Source organism: Octodon degus, unplaced genomic scaffold (assembly GCF_000260255.1).
Source record: "Octodon degus isolate 3935 unplaced genomic scaffold, OctDeg1.0 scaffold00249, whole genome shotgun sequence".
Classification (NCBI taxonomy): Eukaryota; Metazoa; Chordata; class Mammalia; order Rodentia; family Octodontidae; genus Octodon; species Octodon degus.
Window position 1 is genome coordinate 1,619,603 of NW_004524825.1, and position 17,467 is coordinate 1,637,069.

General features: G+C 47.1%; 1 protein-coding gene across 1 annotated transcript in view; it reads right to left on the bottom strand.

Annotated features, from left to right (window-relative positions):
* Window positions 1–372: 372 nt before the first annotated feature.
* Window positions 373–17,467, bottom strand: part of Hmgb3 (high mobility group box 3) — a 71,137-nt gene continuing 54,042 nt past the window's right edge. The window contains exons 6-7 of the mRNA XM_023706276.1: window positions 1,299–1,374; window positions 373–461 (exon numbers count right to left, since the gene is read on the bottom strand). Coding sequence (XP_023562044.1) covers window positions 373–461; window positions 1,299–1,374 — 165 coding nt within the window. The remainder of the gene's footprint in view (window positions 462–1,298; window positions 1,375–17,467) is intronic.

Sequence of the window (17,467 nt, forward strand, 5' to 3'; positions counted from 1 at the left end):
CTTACACGAGCAATTACCCTCATCATCTTGTCGGCTGACTGCAGGTTTGCCCCACCTCATGCCCACTTTGTGAGTTCCCCCCAGGTTTCCCACCTTGGGCCCACCTCATGTCATGGACTTGTTCTATGAAACCCCCAGAAAAGGCAGGGGGCTTGGGCAGCCCACTTGGATCCCCTTCTGTCTCTCACTTGGACAGAAGCTTTCTTTCCCCCAATAAATATATTTTGCTCTTAACCTCTGTTGTTCCTAAAATTCATTCTGTGATTTTAGACAACACAAACTTGTCCCAGGTACATAGCAGGTTGGGCATTTCTTTCTGCAGCCTTTAGAAAGCTCTTGGGTAGGCCTACTGCAGCTTGGAAGCCTGCGTGCCTAGACTGCATCCTGGCTCTTGGTCTTCTTAAGGAAGGGGAAGGTCAGCTGGGACATGTCACTTAGTCTCTGGATGCTTCTGTCCGCACCTGGAAAGAAAGGGTAATGTGACGACGTCCCCTGTGGGGTTGACATAACAGAAAGTCATCTGTGGGAAGCTGAGTCAGTTGTCTGTCAGAAAATGTCACCTGTTCTAACAAAATGTGAGGGACAAACCGAGTGGCCCCCTGATAGCCTGGATAACTTCTGTTACAGCTCTCTCAGGTAACTCACGAACTGCCGTGTCAGGACTTGGGCCTGGCCTCCATTCCGGGCATTGGGCATGGAGGTAGTTACAGGCATGCTTAACTGTACCAAGGTACAGACCTTATAAGAGGAAGAGACACTAGACCTGTCCCTCTCCCTCTCCCTCTCTCCCTTTCCCCACGTACAGCAGAAAGGCCATGCTACCCAAGAACATGGTGAAAATGTGGCTGTCTCCATGCCATGCGGATAGTCCCCAGCCTCGCCAGCCACTTCTCGCGCCGCCGTCACCACCGAGAACCTTCCAACCTCCAAAACCAGAAGAGGAAGCGAGTTGCTCTGGTACAAACCCAGGAACCTAGCCTCTGGTGATGGCAGCCTGCTCTGAGTACCACACACACTAGTGTCCCGGAGCCCATGTCACCCTGAAATCAGGCCTTTGATGATGGAATTAGTTATGCCAAAAGGAAGCAATAGCAGGTTAGGTTCAGCCCCGTGAAGACACAGTGACACAGAGGGGAGCCAGTCTTTTTCCTTGTCGCTGACACAACAGGGACCTGACACCTGCAACTTCAAGAGGACAGGTTTGTGCTACCTCATGGGTTGCAGAGCTGCGGGTCGCAGGCAGCTGGCTCCAAGGCAGGGGCATGGCAGAGAGGAGCTGGGGAGGGTCCTGGGCTCACGCTCCTCCGGAGACTGCACCCCCTCACAGTGAACCACGTGCAGGGCCCGAGATCCCATCGCCTCGCAAAGGACCTCCTAGGAGCACATCCAGAGGTGAGGCATAACACGGGGACAGGGCCCCGGGGAGGAGGAGAGGGTCTTGTGGCTGCTCCTGAAGCAAACAAGGACAAGGAGGCTAGCCAGGGGCCCTCTCCAGCGTCCTCAGAGGGGGCATGACCCTGACACCTTAATGCCAGACTTCTGGCCTCCAAAACAGGAAAAGAGCAAATTCCTGTTGTTTTAAATCACCCAGTTTGTGCTAATGTATTGCACCAGGCGCAGGAAGCTGAAGCAGGTCAGAGACCCCGCTCTGCCTCCGCTTTCTGCTAAGCAACCCCGTTGCTTCTCTGGTTACATCTGGCGCTCTGTCTGTCTGTCTGTCTGCCTGTCTGTCTGCCTGCCTGCCTGCCTGCTTGCTTTTCATTCTTTTTTGCCTTTTTGAGTTAAAAATAGTATTAGTCCGTGTTGCAGTCCACGTTTCTAAGCCTGTGTGCAGCGGTTCACATGCATCACACAGCTTAATCCCTCTTCCGCCCCTTGCCCTCGACTGCCGCCTCCTCCCTGAGCTCTTGGTCCCCTTCCCAGTCGGTTGTGAAAGCCTTGTGTCCCTCCTTCCTAGTATCTGTCTTCTTTCGCTCTGTATTTACAGTCGGGTTTCTTGCGCAATCTTCAGCCTGTGTGTCTGATCTCCTGGCTGGGCGTGGTCTCCGGGCGCATCTGTCCATTCCGTGCAAACGACCCCCCTGGCTTTTATGGCGCAGTGCTATTCCACCGGGGGGAAATTCCTCATTTTCTTCACCCATTGCCCTGTTGATGGAACTCCAGTTTTTTTAAATTAACATTCATTTAAATAAAACTAAAGTGGAGGTGCTGTAACCTAAGACCCCCTTTAAAGCCCAAAGGCACACACAATAATTCTGATCAGAGGCTATGCAAAGACTTCTTATTTATTTTTTTATTTATGTATTTTGTACAGAGTCTTACTACATAGCTCAGACTCACAGTGATCCTCCTGTTTTCAGCCACCCAAGAGCTGGGATTACAGGCATGTGCTACCATACCCAGTCTCGGTGAGCACTCAGCACAGCCAGGGTCAGGGCTGGCATGGCATGTGGTGCTTGGGATCAAATCCCTGTCCCTGTGCTTGCTCAAGCAGGTGCTTAGTCTGCTGAACTATCTCGCTGGCACTCCAGGATGGTTTGTTTTTTTTAATGCAACAATACGTTGTATTGAACATTAAAATAAAAAATCCAGGCACAGTGCTGCATGCTTGTAATTTCAGTATTTGGGAGGCTGAGGCAGGAGGATTACTTTGAGTTTGAGGCCATCCTAGGCTACACACTGAGCTCAAGGCCATCCTGAAGTACAGAGAAAGATCCTGTCTCAAACACACACACACACACACACGGAGGGGGGGGGGAGAGAGAGAGAGAGAGAGAGAGAGAGAGAGAAAGCAACTCTCATGGAGCAATGTGAGGAATCCCACCGAGATTAAGATAATCCAAGCCTCTTCTTCCCACCCTGCGCCAGGCCCCCAGTGGATGCTTCCTGCTATGACACAGGCCCTTCTACTCCCCAGCTGAAATCTTCCTCTGCCATCTTGCCCAGTTGTTCAGGAGCAAGGTAGTGCGATGCATGCACCCATGTCATTAGCCATTTGACACTACTGGCAGTTAGACCTTGGCAGCAGCCTGAATGCCCATTAACAGATGAATGGATAATCTGTGATGTTCATAGACTACAGAGTACTACTTTGCCATGAAGAAGGATAAACTTGAGTCATTGGTAGGGAAATGGAAGCATCTTGAGACCCTAATGTTAAGTGAAATAAATCAGACACATAATTTTATTTTTTAATCTAAATTATTTATTGTGGATTTTTTGCTATATCTCAGGATTTTGCAGTACCGTACAGTGTACGTATGTTGTTAAAACTACATAGGTGTACAAGTTTAGAAAACAGTTAAGAACACTGGAAGTGTTTTTAAAAGTGTGGGAAAGCTGTATAGGAGTGTGGGAAGGGTTTGTAAAGCCTTACACTATACACAAATGCGAAAATACAACATCGCTACTTCGCTGATTTTCACTTAGCGCGGCGGTATGTGGAGCAGAAGCTACGTGGTAAGTGAGGGAACAGACCGCCACATGCCATGCCAGCCCTGACCCTGGGTGTGCTGAGTGCTCACCGAGACTGGGTATGGTAGCACATGCCTGTAAGCCCAGCTCTTGGGTGGCTGAAAACAGGAGGATCACTGTGAGTCTGAGCTATGTAGTAAGACTCTGTACAAAATACCTCAGGTCACGAGCTGAATTCTTCCCATTATTCTGGTCGGAACCACAATTACTTTGTGAACTGAGCCCCGCTGTACCAGGATCCACAGGAACAAACTCGAGCTGCAGTCACAGGAAGGAGTCTACAAACCCTACCAAAAGCATATTCTCTTGACCTCTTTCCAGAAGACAAGGACCGACCCACCTGAGTTCAGCCATTGATGCATTTGACCCAACGCCGGCTCCAGCTGCAGGAACTCCTGTGCTAGGGGGACTGAGCTATCGAGAAGGCGTGTATATTGGTGAAGAAATACACACTACAGGTATGGGCACAGGTCTGCTACTGGTTCTCTCCCACAGGCGATGCTTCCTATTGAATAGCTAGAAATGACAGGGCCAAACAATGAAGGAAAATCCTCATGTAGAGGCATATCTAGAAGTGCATTGTAACACGATACAAGCTGAGGGAGTTGTGAAGAAGAAAACAAATGTATTTTTTTAACCTTTTATTTATTTGGTACAGGGTCACACTACTCCAGTTTGGTCTCATAGTGATCCGCCTGTCTGAGCCTCTGATTTCAGTAATCAGCCTTGTGGCACTGGGGAATCAAACCCAGGTCCTCACGTGTGCAAGCAGGCACTTAGACCACTGAGCTATCTCCCCAGCCAAGACACGTAAGTTTAAATATCACGATTCCTTGTGTAAGAGAAATGTAACTAAAGCGCAGACTAAAAGAGGCAACAGACAGCTCTTTCTCAAAAGGGAAGGGTTCCAAGGGACGAGGGAGAGGGGGAGTGGGGAGGAGACACAAATGAACGACGACACATCGTGCACTGCTCCCGGTGACGCAGCCACTGCAAACGTGGGCTCGGGAAGGCGAGCGGCACCCTGGAGACCCGCGCTCTCCACAGTGCTGTGTGTTCTTAGCCACGGCTTGCTGCTCTCGTGGGTTTCTGCCCAATTGCTGCCAGTATTGGCTGGGAATGTATTTCATGGTTGCTCACAAATGGCAAGGTGACAACTGTCATCCAGTCCCCTCTTTCCTGGTTGGCCGTCAGGCAAAACCATAGCACCAGGCTCCAGCAGTGCTGGGGACTGAGATCTCAGCTATCCCAAGTACAGCAGGGCGGACACTCTGTACACTCCCTTCTGACAAGAACAGCCCAACTTAAGCTCACGAGCAAGCTATGAAGGCAATGGCGCCCACTCCACTTCTAGGCGCGACCCTCTGTCTGTACCCTTGCAGCAGGCCCGTCTGGGCACCTTGTGTCTTGCTGGGCTCCATCCATAGGTCAGGAGAAGAATTCGGTTGCTCTTGTAGAATATTATTATCATTTTAGTGCCAGTTCTGATAGCTGGAGCTAACTAAGCCATCTGTCATCTTTAAAGTGCCTGAACAGCTAGCTGTGATGGTGCTTGCCTGTCATCTCAACACCCAGGAGACTGAGGCACGAGAGTCACCTAACTTCAAGGCCAGCCTGCACTACAGACTGAGTTCAAGGTGAGTATGAACTACAGCGAGGCTCTCTCTCAAGGAACAGAGGTAAAATAAAATAAATAAAATACCTAAACATAGGACCCTTAATAAGCCAGCAAACGTGACCACTGCAAAATGGTGAATGAGGTTTTAGCAGCTTCGTGGTGCATGGCTCCCTGTACCAGGCCACAGTCTGTGGGAACTTTCTGGAAGCTGTCATGGTCCCACCCAAATGTCACAGAGTGATATTGTCCTTACCAAAAGCCTTGGAGTTTTGCCCCCACCCCAGACATTATAGGCATCCAAAGGGTGATTTGTAAAAAAAAAAAATGACAGACCCACTGCCCCTCTCAAATTCACAGGGAGCTAAAAGGCTCAGGGAGCCATATGTGCTGAGTGTGATGGTACACGCCCATAATTCCAGCCCTCCAGAGGCTGGGACAGGAGGATCACTGTACATTCACTGAGGCTACAGAGTGAGTTCAAGGCCAGCCTGTACTATATTAGAAAAATCCTGTCTTGAAAAACAAGAGAAAATAAAGTGATCAGGTAGGGTCCATAGAACTGTGTTCAGAGCACGAGCACCCCAGATTCCCAGTCCTTTGTCACACACACACACACACACACACACACACACACACACACACACAGCTCAAACAGGATTTGCTTGAATTTTCTACCCACAATCAAATTGGAAGGGAAAATGCAGGGATGGGCTGTAGCCTTCCCATGGAGCAGGAACACAGCATCGGATCCCCAGGCCCTTGCTCACGCCCCCAGGAAGCCGGAGCTGCCCCCTGCCTGCCTCCTGGCGCTTTAATTACCAGGTAGCAAGGAAAGCACTCCTCCACCCTTGCAGGGGCCAGGAACACGCCATGGCCTTTGCAGATGAAGCCCAGGCCTCTGCTGCCCCGCGGGGGCGGTAAGCAGTCACTCTGACTTGGAAATGAACTGATTTGAAAGTCTTATGAAATGCCACTGTGCCCATCCAGACGCTGACTGAATCATCAGCGCTGCGGGGAGTGTGATGACAGTCACGACTGGCAGGGCTGTGTCACTTGTGCTGGCCACCAGGGAGGGGGCCTGTGGGGCAAGACTCCCTGTGGGCAGCTGGAGATCCAGGCCTCACCTGTTGTCACTGTCCCCAGATACAGTTGTGCTGAGTGCCAAAGGCTCCTAACAGGGGTTTTAAAAAATCGTTATTTCTTTAGCACGTGTTCTCAGGACATGAAGTTTGCATCCAGCATAGGGAGGGGGTGCAGGCGCTCGACACGGCTTGGTTCTTGTCATTCTCCATGCCCATCTTCATTCTTATTGCTGTTATCATTGCTATTATTATTATTATTATTATTATTATTATTATTATTTCTAGCTCCTGTTATGACCAAGGATGTCGGCGCTCAGGGTGGGCATTTGGTGCTTGCAGCCGACACATCCGAAATCTCTTGCTTTCTCTGCTCCTCACCCTCGGTTTCCCTGAAGCAATGATGGGAGACCTTTGTAGGGAAAGAGGCCGGGAGGAGCGACAGGTCGGACACAGGGGCTTGACTGCCGCGTGTCCCTACCACGCGGAAGGCACAGTGTGAAGAAGGGGCAGACATGTGTCCTGAGTTTAAGAGCCTGAAAGAGGAAACAAAATGGAAAAGGCGCAAAAGATACTGTGAAAGGGAAAGACACTGCTCCAAGGGAGGGAACGACCGACCTAGGGAAGAGAGGAAAGAGAGGAGGGAGAAAAAGTGCGCGCGTGCACGCGCGCGCGCACACACACACACACACACACACACACATACACACACACAGCTAAGAGGATCATACTAATGTCCACTGGCTTATTGAAAGGAGCAGTTAGTGCTTAATATCTTTGACCAGTTTTGCATGTTTATATCTGGTAATTCGAATAACTCATTTGAAGACAACAATAAGCAGTATATTGTTGAATCCCTATCATCTTGTTTTTGGAAATTCTGTATCATTTCTAATGGCTTAAAAACTTCTTTTTTATTCACTTTATGATAAAGAGAAAAGAAGGGGCAAACAAAGGCAGGGGCGGGGGCTCTGCGCTCTCCTCCGGAAGCGCAGGTGCGGGCAGCGGGCCACTGTTTGCCCAGAATGCTGTGTTCTGCGCGTCAGCGGGCTGCAGCTCCGGCCGTGCGTCAGCGCTTCGAGAGGAGAGGCTGCGAAGGTTCTCGGTTCTCGAGAGACCTGGCAGTGCGCAAGCAGTCCACAGCCCTCAAGCACCCCTGCAGAGGCAGTGGAAAATTACTGAGCCGCTAGGCGCACGCTGAAACAACAGCACCCCCAGCGTGTAGCTCTGAGGTGTAGCTAGGCAGTGCTGGGCCAGCAGGCACCAAGCCCTTGCCAGCCAGCCTGGGCAGCAGCCTACCGCACAGCGCGGGGTCGCCTGCCCCCCACTGCTCCCCCAGGACGCGGTGGCCGAGGGCTTCACGCTGCCTGGAGGACCCGGGAGAACTCGAGACAGCAATCAGAGCTCTCTACTAACCAGCTCAGAGACCTGATGCCCCCATCTACTCTAATCGACACAATGCTTCCCGGCACTGATGCAAAGCCCTTAGGCCCGTCAGGGAGACTCCTTGCTTAGAGGCCCGGTCACCTCTCGCTCCCCTGTCCCCTGCTGAGCATGTGCGCCCGAGCATACCCACTTAGCCCACTCTGCAAATAAGGACCCCGAGACGCAGCCCAGCACAGTCTGTGCCCACAGTGAGCCCAGCTCCTTGAGAAGCTTCGCCGCAACATAGTCACTGGAGACCCATTTCTCTGGTCCTAGCCATGCATGCTAGACCCAAAGGAAGCGCCAGTGTGGAGAGCTAGCCGGACCTCCAGCCCCACTGACCACTGGCCAGAGGCAGACACAGGTGGCCACAGGCTCAGCTGCCGGCACAGTGGGTACGGAAGGCCAGATGTATTTGGCCACGGACGGGGGATGTCTGACACTTTGGAAATGGGGGTCGGGCCGCCAGGACCGCGCTGCAGTGCAAATGTCGCTTCCCTCCCACACACACACTGTCCCTCATCTAGGGTCTGGTCAGCACAAGCTCAGATCCGGTAGGTGCGTAGGAGCGCGTCGTTCTCGGTGCAGGAGCGCCCTCTAGTGTCCGTATGAGATATTGGCATGCAAAGCAAGCTCTAGAAGCCACAGAAGTTCTGCTTGTTCGCTTGCCTGGATTGCTCTCCAATTCTCTTTCCAAAGCATGGCTAAATGCAAGTAAGAAAACTCAGCAGCTCAACAATCAGATTTCTGTGCTTCCGAAGATTCGGGTCAGAGTCTGAGTCTGACGCCTGTATAAGTGTGACCAACAACACAGACAAAAGGTTTGCCCTGGATTTAGGAAAAAAAAAAAAAGGTTCTGAATGCAGACTCATTAGCATTTATTTTAATAAATGTGCATATATTGGAGCCAACCTGAGCTGAGACGTATCCGCTGGGGAAATAATGCTCTGGTTCTCCTGTTGGTAGCACACATTGATTGTACTTCCCAGAAATGACTAACCATTTTAATAAAGTAATGCTAAAACCTCACCTTTAAGCTTGGCGTGAAAAAAATAAATGAACATTTTGCATTTGCATATGCAAATTCTGATGCTAGTCTTGCCTGCTACAAACAGGACTAGATGCTTGCATAAAGGGTAAACGTTAATTGTTTTAGGTCTCGGAAATTGTTATTCTCAGAAACACTGCATTTCTCCAGCGTTTGAAAGTGTGTGTGTGTGTGTGTGTGTGTGTGTGTATACACGTGTGTGCATTTCACTTTTTGCTGTCATATTTTTAATTTTAGATTATCGTGTGTTTCATATCCACAGATTTGAGCAACAGCAGATCAAAAGTATTGCCCCCAAATGCCTCTGTATTGAGTACATACCGCTGTGTTATTTATTTTAGTGAATATTCTCATCATTGTTCCCTAAACAACACAGCGCACCAACATCTGCAAGAGATTGGAAGCATGCAGGGTGAGTACACAGGGCTCACTGTAGGTAGGGATCTCGAGCAGCCAGAGACCTGGGGGCCATGGAACCAGTCACGTCAGATACAGCCCTCAGTAGCCAAGTGGACATTTCATTTGTTAATTTGAGACGGGGGCCCACTAAATTGCTAAGCTGCCCAGACAGGACCCCTGAGATCCCTCTGCTTCAGCTTCCCAAAGTGTTGGAATTAAAGCATGCGCCAACTCCACCATTTTTTTCACAACCGGGGATTGAACTCAGGCCCTTGTGCTTGCCAGGGTAGTGCTTAGTCCACTGAGCCATCTCCCCAGCCCTCCACTATACTTTTTGAAGAAAATGATTTGTTCCAGAAAGTTTGGGGAAAATATAAATGTAGAATTGCTGGTCATGAAGAAGAAACAACCTGGGATCATCCATCTATCATAAATGAGTAGAAGTTGGACAGAAGACTGTATACCAAACAACTAATTTAGGCATTAGACAGGAAGAAAATTAAACCTGGATCCTCAAAGATATATTTATTCCCAAATGTACCAATAAAATCAGATACAAATATTGTATTTACAAAGCACAGGATCCAGTGGGAAAGCATTATTAGATGCATCCCAAAGCAAGTAAATCTGAGCTACAGGCAGCAGCAAAACCAGACCACAGGGCCGGACATGGAAACCACAGGGCCAAGGGCAAGCACTGGACTCTGACATTATCATAGCTTTTCTGACTCAGGCGTGGAAAATGTGGAAAAGCACTAAAGATATAAAAAGAAAGAAATGCAACTGCGAATGCAGAAAAAATGAACCAGAAATTAAAATTGCACTGGCTACAGAAGACAATGAAACAGAATGAATAAACAGTAAAATTTACTCAAAAGAAAGTACACAGAGAAAACAATAGATTTGACAGTCTCTGCGATGGGGGGATGTGAGCAAGCAGCTGGACATACTTGTACTGGAGGTGCACAGGGGGAACAGAAAAAAGTAATGCCCGACCTCTAGCAAAACTTAATGCAAATGACAAGCCCACAGATCTAAAAGCACAACGACGTACAAGAAGACAAAGCCCAAAAGAACCCCCGAGGTGGATCCAAAGAAGATGCTGGAAAGCATTGCCCTAAAACGGACATTAGTCAGCCCAGGGGGGAGCAAACCACTTTATTTTGATGTCAAAGGTGGCTCAGTTTGGATCCTCCACTTAAATAAGACAGTTAGAACTTATAGCAGGAAACCAGAGCACAAATCAAATAACAGTGAACGGCGATTTGTCACTACTTAAAATCTGTTGTGTTTTGAAGATCCCCTGGGGCAGAGAGCAAAAGGAAGCCACAGGGCCTGAGGAAGCACCAGAGAATGTAAAGAATGCTGAGTCAACAAAAAAGAATACGAACAACCACAGATGCAGAGACTATGCAAATGTCCAATGCGCACATGAAAATGTGCGCCACAGTGAATCGTCAAAAAACGTGAAGCCCCTAGAAAATAACAGAAGCTTCGTATTTCACCTATTACCAAGCTGGTAGAATAGCTAACCTTTCAGGCATTTCTGCCATTATTTGTTTCAAATATTTCAAGCAATTTGTAGAATCACCTTAAATAAATGTAGACTACCAGCATTCATCTTCAAAAAAAAATCCTATAAATAGGGTAGAGCCTCATTTCTGTAATCTGTAATCTCAGCAACCTAGAGGCTGAGGCAGGAGGATCTCCATGATTTGAGGCCACCCTGCGCTCTCTACTGGGTTCAAGGCCAGCCATAACTGCATAGCAAGAGTGTTTAAAAAAAAAAAAAAAGAATCCAGCCCCCAGGAGATCCCCTAGCACAGCCACCAGATGAAATGTTACAAATACTAGGTTTTGGCCAGAATGCAGAACAATGGAGCTTCTACCCATTATTGGTGGGAAGGTACAATGATGTAACCACATCGCAAAGCATGCTGGTAATTGTTTTTAAGTTTATTGCAAAGTATGTTTGCAGTTTCTTCTAACCATACTACAAAGCAGGCTTCCAAGAATGAACCATTTGCCTGCCATAATGTTCAGCAGTTGTAATTTCTGACCTGTGTTTTTCTGACACAAGGTCTCTCTAGATAGTCCAGGCTGGCCTTGAACTGACTTTGTAGGCCCGGATGGCCTCCAACTCATGGTGATCCTCCTGCCTCAGCCTCCCCAGTGCTGGGATGATGTGTGTGCCTCACCACACCTGGCCAGCAGTTATAATTCCATCGATGCCCAGAAACATGACCTGTCCACACAGACATGTTACACAGTGTTTAGAGCAGCTTAACCATGAGGGTCCAACACTAGAAACCATCAAATGCTCACTGACTAGTAAAATGGAGTCCTGCTCTACAATAAGTGGGAACTAACTGTAGATAGGTGAGACAGGAGGGACGCCTCCCAAATCTTCTGTGGAGTTAGGGGAAAGTCCTACAGAAAGAGGACTAATTGTATGATTATGGCTATTTGAAATTTTAGAAAGGTCAAAAAAAGATGTGTTGAGGGAAAATCAGAGCACTGGCTTCCTCGGTGGGATAAGAGGAATTACAGCTGGGCATGGTGCCACATACTGTAGTCCAAGCACTCAAGAGGCTGAGGCAGGAGGGTTGCTACAAGTTTGAGGCGGACCTGGGCTACAAAGTGAGTTCAAGTGCAGCTTGGACTACACAGTGAGACTATCTTGAAAGAAGAGAAGAAAGGAAGGAAGGAAGGAAGGAAGGAAGGAAGGAAGGAAGGAAGGAAGGGAGGGAGGAAGGGAGGGAGGGAGGGAGGAAAGAAGGACTTACTGGGAAGAATGTTAAGGGAAAGGTGGAGGATGGAAATATATATATTTAATGCCAACTACATGGGCATCTGCATTTGTTAAAGCTGAGACGAATGCACAGTGAATGTGATACCTTAAGTGAGTTTCTTCCAACTCAGATTAAAGGTCTATACCACGAAAAGAAGACTTTACAAGTAGAGGAATAAATTACAGAGGAGTATCTTTAAGCTCTTATGGCAGGGCAAGATTTCTGGTGAGGGTACTAAAACCACAAGCCATAAAAATTATAATTAAATAAAAATGTAAAATTTTTCTATGAAAAATACTGCCTTGGGGCTGGGAAGATAGTTCAGTGGTCTAAGTACCTGCCTGGCAAGCGCAAGGATCCGAGTTCAATCCCCGGTATCACATGTTGTGCCAGGCTCAAAATCTGTGGAAAGGTGAAATCCTCCACCTGTTCCCTTAGCATTCTTCCAGTAAATCCTTCCTTCCTTCCTTCCTTCCTTCCTTCCTTCCTTCTTTCCTTCTTTCTTTCCTTTTCTTCTCTGAAGCTGGGTGTGGTCAAGCACCCCAGTAATCTCAGCACTGGGGAGGTGGAGACAGGAGGTTCACTACAAGTCCAAGATGCATAGCAAAACCCTGTACCAAAAGAAAGAAGGAAGGAAGGAAAGAAAGAAAGAAAGAAAGAAAGAAAGAAAGAAAGAAAGAGAGTCTTAAGTGAAAAGACCAGCTATATAGCAGGAACATAATATTTTCAATGTATACTACATTTAAATTTTTAGTGTTCACCAATCATTCAACTGAAACATGGTCCGTGATTTTGGAAACAATTTACAAATGCACAAATCCAGGTGACAGGTAGGTATAACAAGAGAGTAACCTTACTTGTAGTCAGAGAAAGGCAAATTAGAACAATAAAATACTTCTTTGAACCCACCAAATTGGCAAAAACACTTACAGCCCAGTGTCAGAGCTGAAGTTTGCTGGAGAAGTGGGAACCCTGACAGTGTGGCAGTAGGAAGTGAGATTTGTAAAGCCCTTCAGGGCAGGATGTGCCCATGTGCAGCAAATTGAGAGACTTACGCCCTCTACCCCAGCAGTTCCACTTCTACGGGAATGACTGAGAAGAACTCTTCTGCTTGTCACCCCGCTGGCATTTAGAAGGGTTTTTACTGAGGCACTGTTCATGATGGCAAAATGATGGAAACAAGCCAAGTGTGGTGGCCCACACCTGTCATCCCAGCACTCAGGAAGATGCTGTGCTGAATGAAGGGCCGGTTTCCAAAGGTAATGTGCTGTGCATCCTGTTCGCTGCCTCAAAGTCAATGGTAGAGATGAGCACAAGATCTATGGGCGGCAAGGAGTGTACAGGGACAGCTGTGAAGAGCAGAGGGGAGACCCAGATGACACCAGCAGTGACCCGCCCACTCCATTCTGCCTAGACACACACACTGAGCCAAAGTCGCTTTCCTGGTGTGCACGTCATGCTATAGATATAGAAATAAAAGCATTGGCAGGCACTGAGAGAAGTATAATTCTTGTGAATATATTGTGTGTGTGTGTGTGTGTGTGAGAGAGAGAGAGAGAGAGAGACACAGACAGAGACACAGACAGAGACACAGACAGAGACAGAGACGAGACAGAGACAGAGACAGAGAGAGACAGAGACAGAAGGCTATGGAAACCAGCGCTTAAAGGTCATGCTGCACACCATGTACTCGGAGGCTCAGGTTCAGTGCTCTGGACCCTGAGCGAGCTTTCTCTGGAAATTGGACCTGGCTGTAGTTAGTAACCAGCATGGCTCCAGGACAGAAAGACTTCTTAAGCCCAGAGAGATGTATGTTAGAACAGCCATTGTGGAAGACAGTGTGGCATTCCCTGAAAACATTTCACAGGACTACAGATGTGTAATCAGCCACCAGCTACTCAGGAGGCTGAGGCAGGAGAATTGCAGGTTTGAGGCCAGCCTGGGCCACCTACTAAGTCCTTGTCTCAGAATGATATTTTGAAAGAGTTGGGGGGCTACAGATGTGTAGCACTTTCCTAACATTGGCAAGATCCTGGGTTCAAGCCCAGGAATCAAAAAATAAATCCGAATAGAACAGCTATTCAGTCCCTTTCTCATGCCTGGGAATGTACCCATCGGAAATGAAGTCCATATGTCAGACAGTTGCCTGCCCTCCCATGATCTTTGCAGCCCTGTTCACGATGGTCACACAACAGCCACAGCCTGGGCATCATCCACCAGCTGCTGAGTGGATGAAGAAAATGAGGCACACATGCGCCGCGGCAGATTGCTCATCCAAGCAAAAGCCTGCGGTTCTCTGGTGGACGTGGATGGCTTTGGAGATGATGAAGCAAGGCAGAGGTGGGTGAGCAAGCACCACAGGGGTCACTAGTACACAGAGTATAAGGATGTACATCCCATCAAAGCTGATGGTGGAACGCAGCTGTGAGGCTACGGAGAGACTGTGCGACGCACTCCAAGCCAGAGCGGGCTGGGAGCAAGAAGCACACCCTGGGCAACTGATGCTCACAGCTGCCCTACTGTGTACTTCAAGAAGCTCCAAGAAGGCGTTTTGCATGTTTTCAGTATAAGAAATGATAATAAGCCAGGCATAGTGGCTCGTGCTTGCAATCCAGCACTCTAGGAAGCGGTGGCAGGAGAGTCACAATTCTAAACCCAATGCCTGGGTGATTTAATGGCTGAGTGAGACCCTATCTATAGATAAATACATAAGTAAAGCAAGCAAGCAAGTAAAAAGGGCTGGGATGTAGTTCAGTGTGAAGGCCCTGGATTTTATATTCAGGACAGGAAGAAAGGAAAGAAGGACGGACGGAAGGAAGGAAGGAAGGAAGGAAGGAAGGAAGGAAGGAAGGAAGGATGAATGGAAGAATGGAAGGGCCAGTGAGATAGCTCAGCACACTAAGCATCTGCTTAGGCAAGCACAGGGACTGGGGTTCAATCCCTGGCACCACAAGCTGTGCCAGCCCTGCCCCTGGGCATGCTGAGCCAGCCATCAAGACCAGGCATGGTGGCCCTGGGGAGGTTGAAAGCAGGAGGATCACTGCAAGTCCGAGCTGCTTAGTGAGACCCTGTACCACATACATTAGAATAGTAAATAAATAAAATAAAATAAAGGAAGGAAGGAATGGGAGAAGAAAGAGACAATGGAAAGGAAAAGAGAGAAGGAAGGAAAGAACAAAAATAACATCACATGGTGACCCATTAATGTGTATGATTTTGTGATACTTTTTATAGGTTTAAAAATTAAATTGAATTTAAACTTTCTAAAAATCTTTCATTTATTTACTTAGTACAAGGTCTCACTATGCAGCTCAGACTTGTAGTGATCCTCCTGTCTCAGCCTCCTCAGCATTGGGATCATGGGCATGCCCTACAACACATGGTTTTGGGGCCAGCACTGTGCACCTGGGTTCCAGGGCCCCCATGGCACGCGGTACCAGGGATGGAACCAGAGTCCTTGCACTTGACAGGCAGCTGCTTAGACTGCTGAGCTATCTCCCTGGCCCTGAATTTCAGTTTTAAAAGTAAAATAAAATGAGATGTTTTTTGTTTCCTTTCGTCCTTGGAGGCAGGGTATAGTCCAGACTGGCCTCAAACTCATGGCAATCCATCACTTGTGGTCTTAGAATAAAATAGTTCTGTGATGGCTACCTGGAGTTTCTTGAATTATCAGGCTTCTGGTCTCTTCTAAGAAGTACTACATGGATTAAAGACAATGGGAGAACACATAATGAACATTCTAAAACTGTGATCAAAAAGTAAAAAGTAATTTACTAATAATAACGGTGATAATTACATAGCTTTACATGATAGCCATTCCTCTGCAAAACCGTAAGGTCATAAGAATGAATGAGACAGGAAGAAGCCGTGGGGTGAGCAACATGTGTGGGCTCTGGTGACGTGAGGTGGAGGCCAGCCTGAGACACACAGTGGCCTGGTCCAAAAACCCAACAGAGATAAAGGAGGCCTACACATGGTGGCTGTTGGCCTGCACAGCAGTTGAGACCCTTTGCCAAACATTACAGAGCTAACTTTAAGGATAATCAAAACAAAAACAAACCTGCAATTATTCTTTGGGGGGAAAATATAAATATCTTTTTATTGAAAATAGCATTAATCTGAATGGTACAAAACGTCCTATGAAAGGAAAGACTCTGCTCAAAGGGCTGGAACAACTGGGACGCGGAGAAGGACACGGAGGAGAGACTCACGCACGTACGCAAGAGGGCTCGCACAACTGTACTGCCGACTTCTGCTGGTCTACAGAGGGTGACAGCTGAAGATTTTTTTCCTTGTCATTTTTAATTTATTATAACTTTTTAAAGCCAGTTTTGTATTCTGATACCCGTTAATGTGAACGACTAATTGGAAGACAGTATTATGCAATATAGTAGCCACTGTCAAATTCCTACTGTTTTGTTTGGAGAAATTCTGTATAATTTCTATTTTTTTTTTTTTTACTATTTTGTATTCTCTTTAAATAATAAAAAAAAGAAAAGAGCATTAGGTGATGCGAAAACAACTGAGGGCATCTATTGTGTTTAAAGGTATGTAAGAATTTTGTTTGAAAACTAAATGCATTTTTCCATTAAAGAAGTAAAGTACAACTTTCATATAAATAAATAAAAAAAAGAAAATGCACGTTATGTCTCTGGACTCAGGGGTTGAGGAAAAAGAATCATCCTGAATCCACCACTTGGGTAGCGTTAGTTTGTAAAGGTGGTACTCCTGGGAGGAGAGTAACATTAAGATAGTGGATCTAATGAGGTGCCCTAGATATTGATCTCTCAGGAATATATAAGCTAGAGGTGCGGTTGAGTGACCTCACTCCACAACTCTGCTGCAGTCTAGAAACAATACCTAAGCCTCGTCTCATAGACAAAAAATTTTAACCTATATTTTCAGCTACATTTACAGCAGGCTTTTGGTACAGTACATATAGCATCTTATTCCTTTTTGTTTCACCACTGCTCTTCTCTCCCTCTCCTCTCCTTCCATCCCAGGTCTCCCTCCTGACTGCAAAAGGTCTAACTTCCTTGTATGTTATTAGCTTTCTTTTACTTGTGTCTTTACATTTTTTATACTTTGGTTTCTTGTCCAACAGAAATTGTGCAATGAGATGATTTTTCTGACCAGATCCCATGGATGTGTTTAGTATGTCCTTCCCTTCTGGGATGTTCCAGCTTCAATATCCAGGTAAGATACTCAACATCAGTGTGCTTGAAGCCATCTGCATAACACAATGTCTCTTAGTTCATGCACTGGGGATGACAGCCCATGTCTTCTAGAATTTTATCCTGTCAAGCAAAGAGGAAAGCTAAGAACCGAGGAGGGAGGTTGTTAATGGGACACAACTACCCATGATTCTTCTGTCTTTTGTCCTCTTCACACATTGTAATATAAATTCGCATCAACACCCACCTATGTGTAATTGTGTTAATCTCATGCTCTGTTAAAGGACAGAGCTTATATCCCTCAGAGAAATTTCTGTCCTTCATAAACATGATGACTTTTACAAAAATATTCTTTATCTTTGTACTTGTGCTGAACAGGGATTCTGCTTACTGTATTAGTTCTCAAAAGTATGTGTAGGGGTGGCTTAAGAGTAGAAATATATTCTGTTATTCTAAAA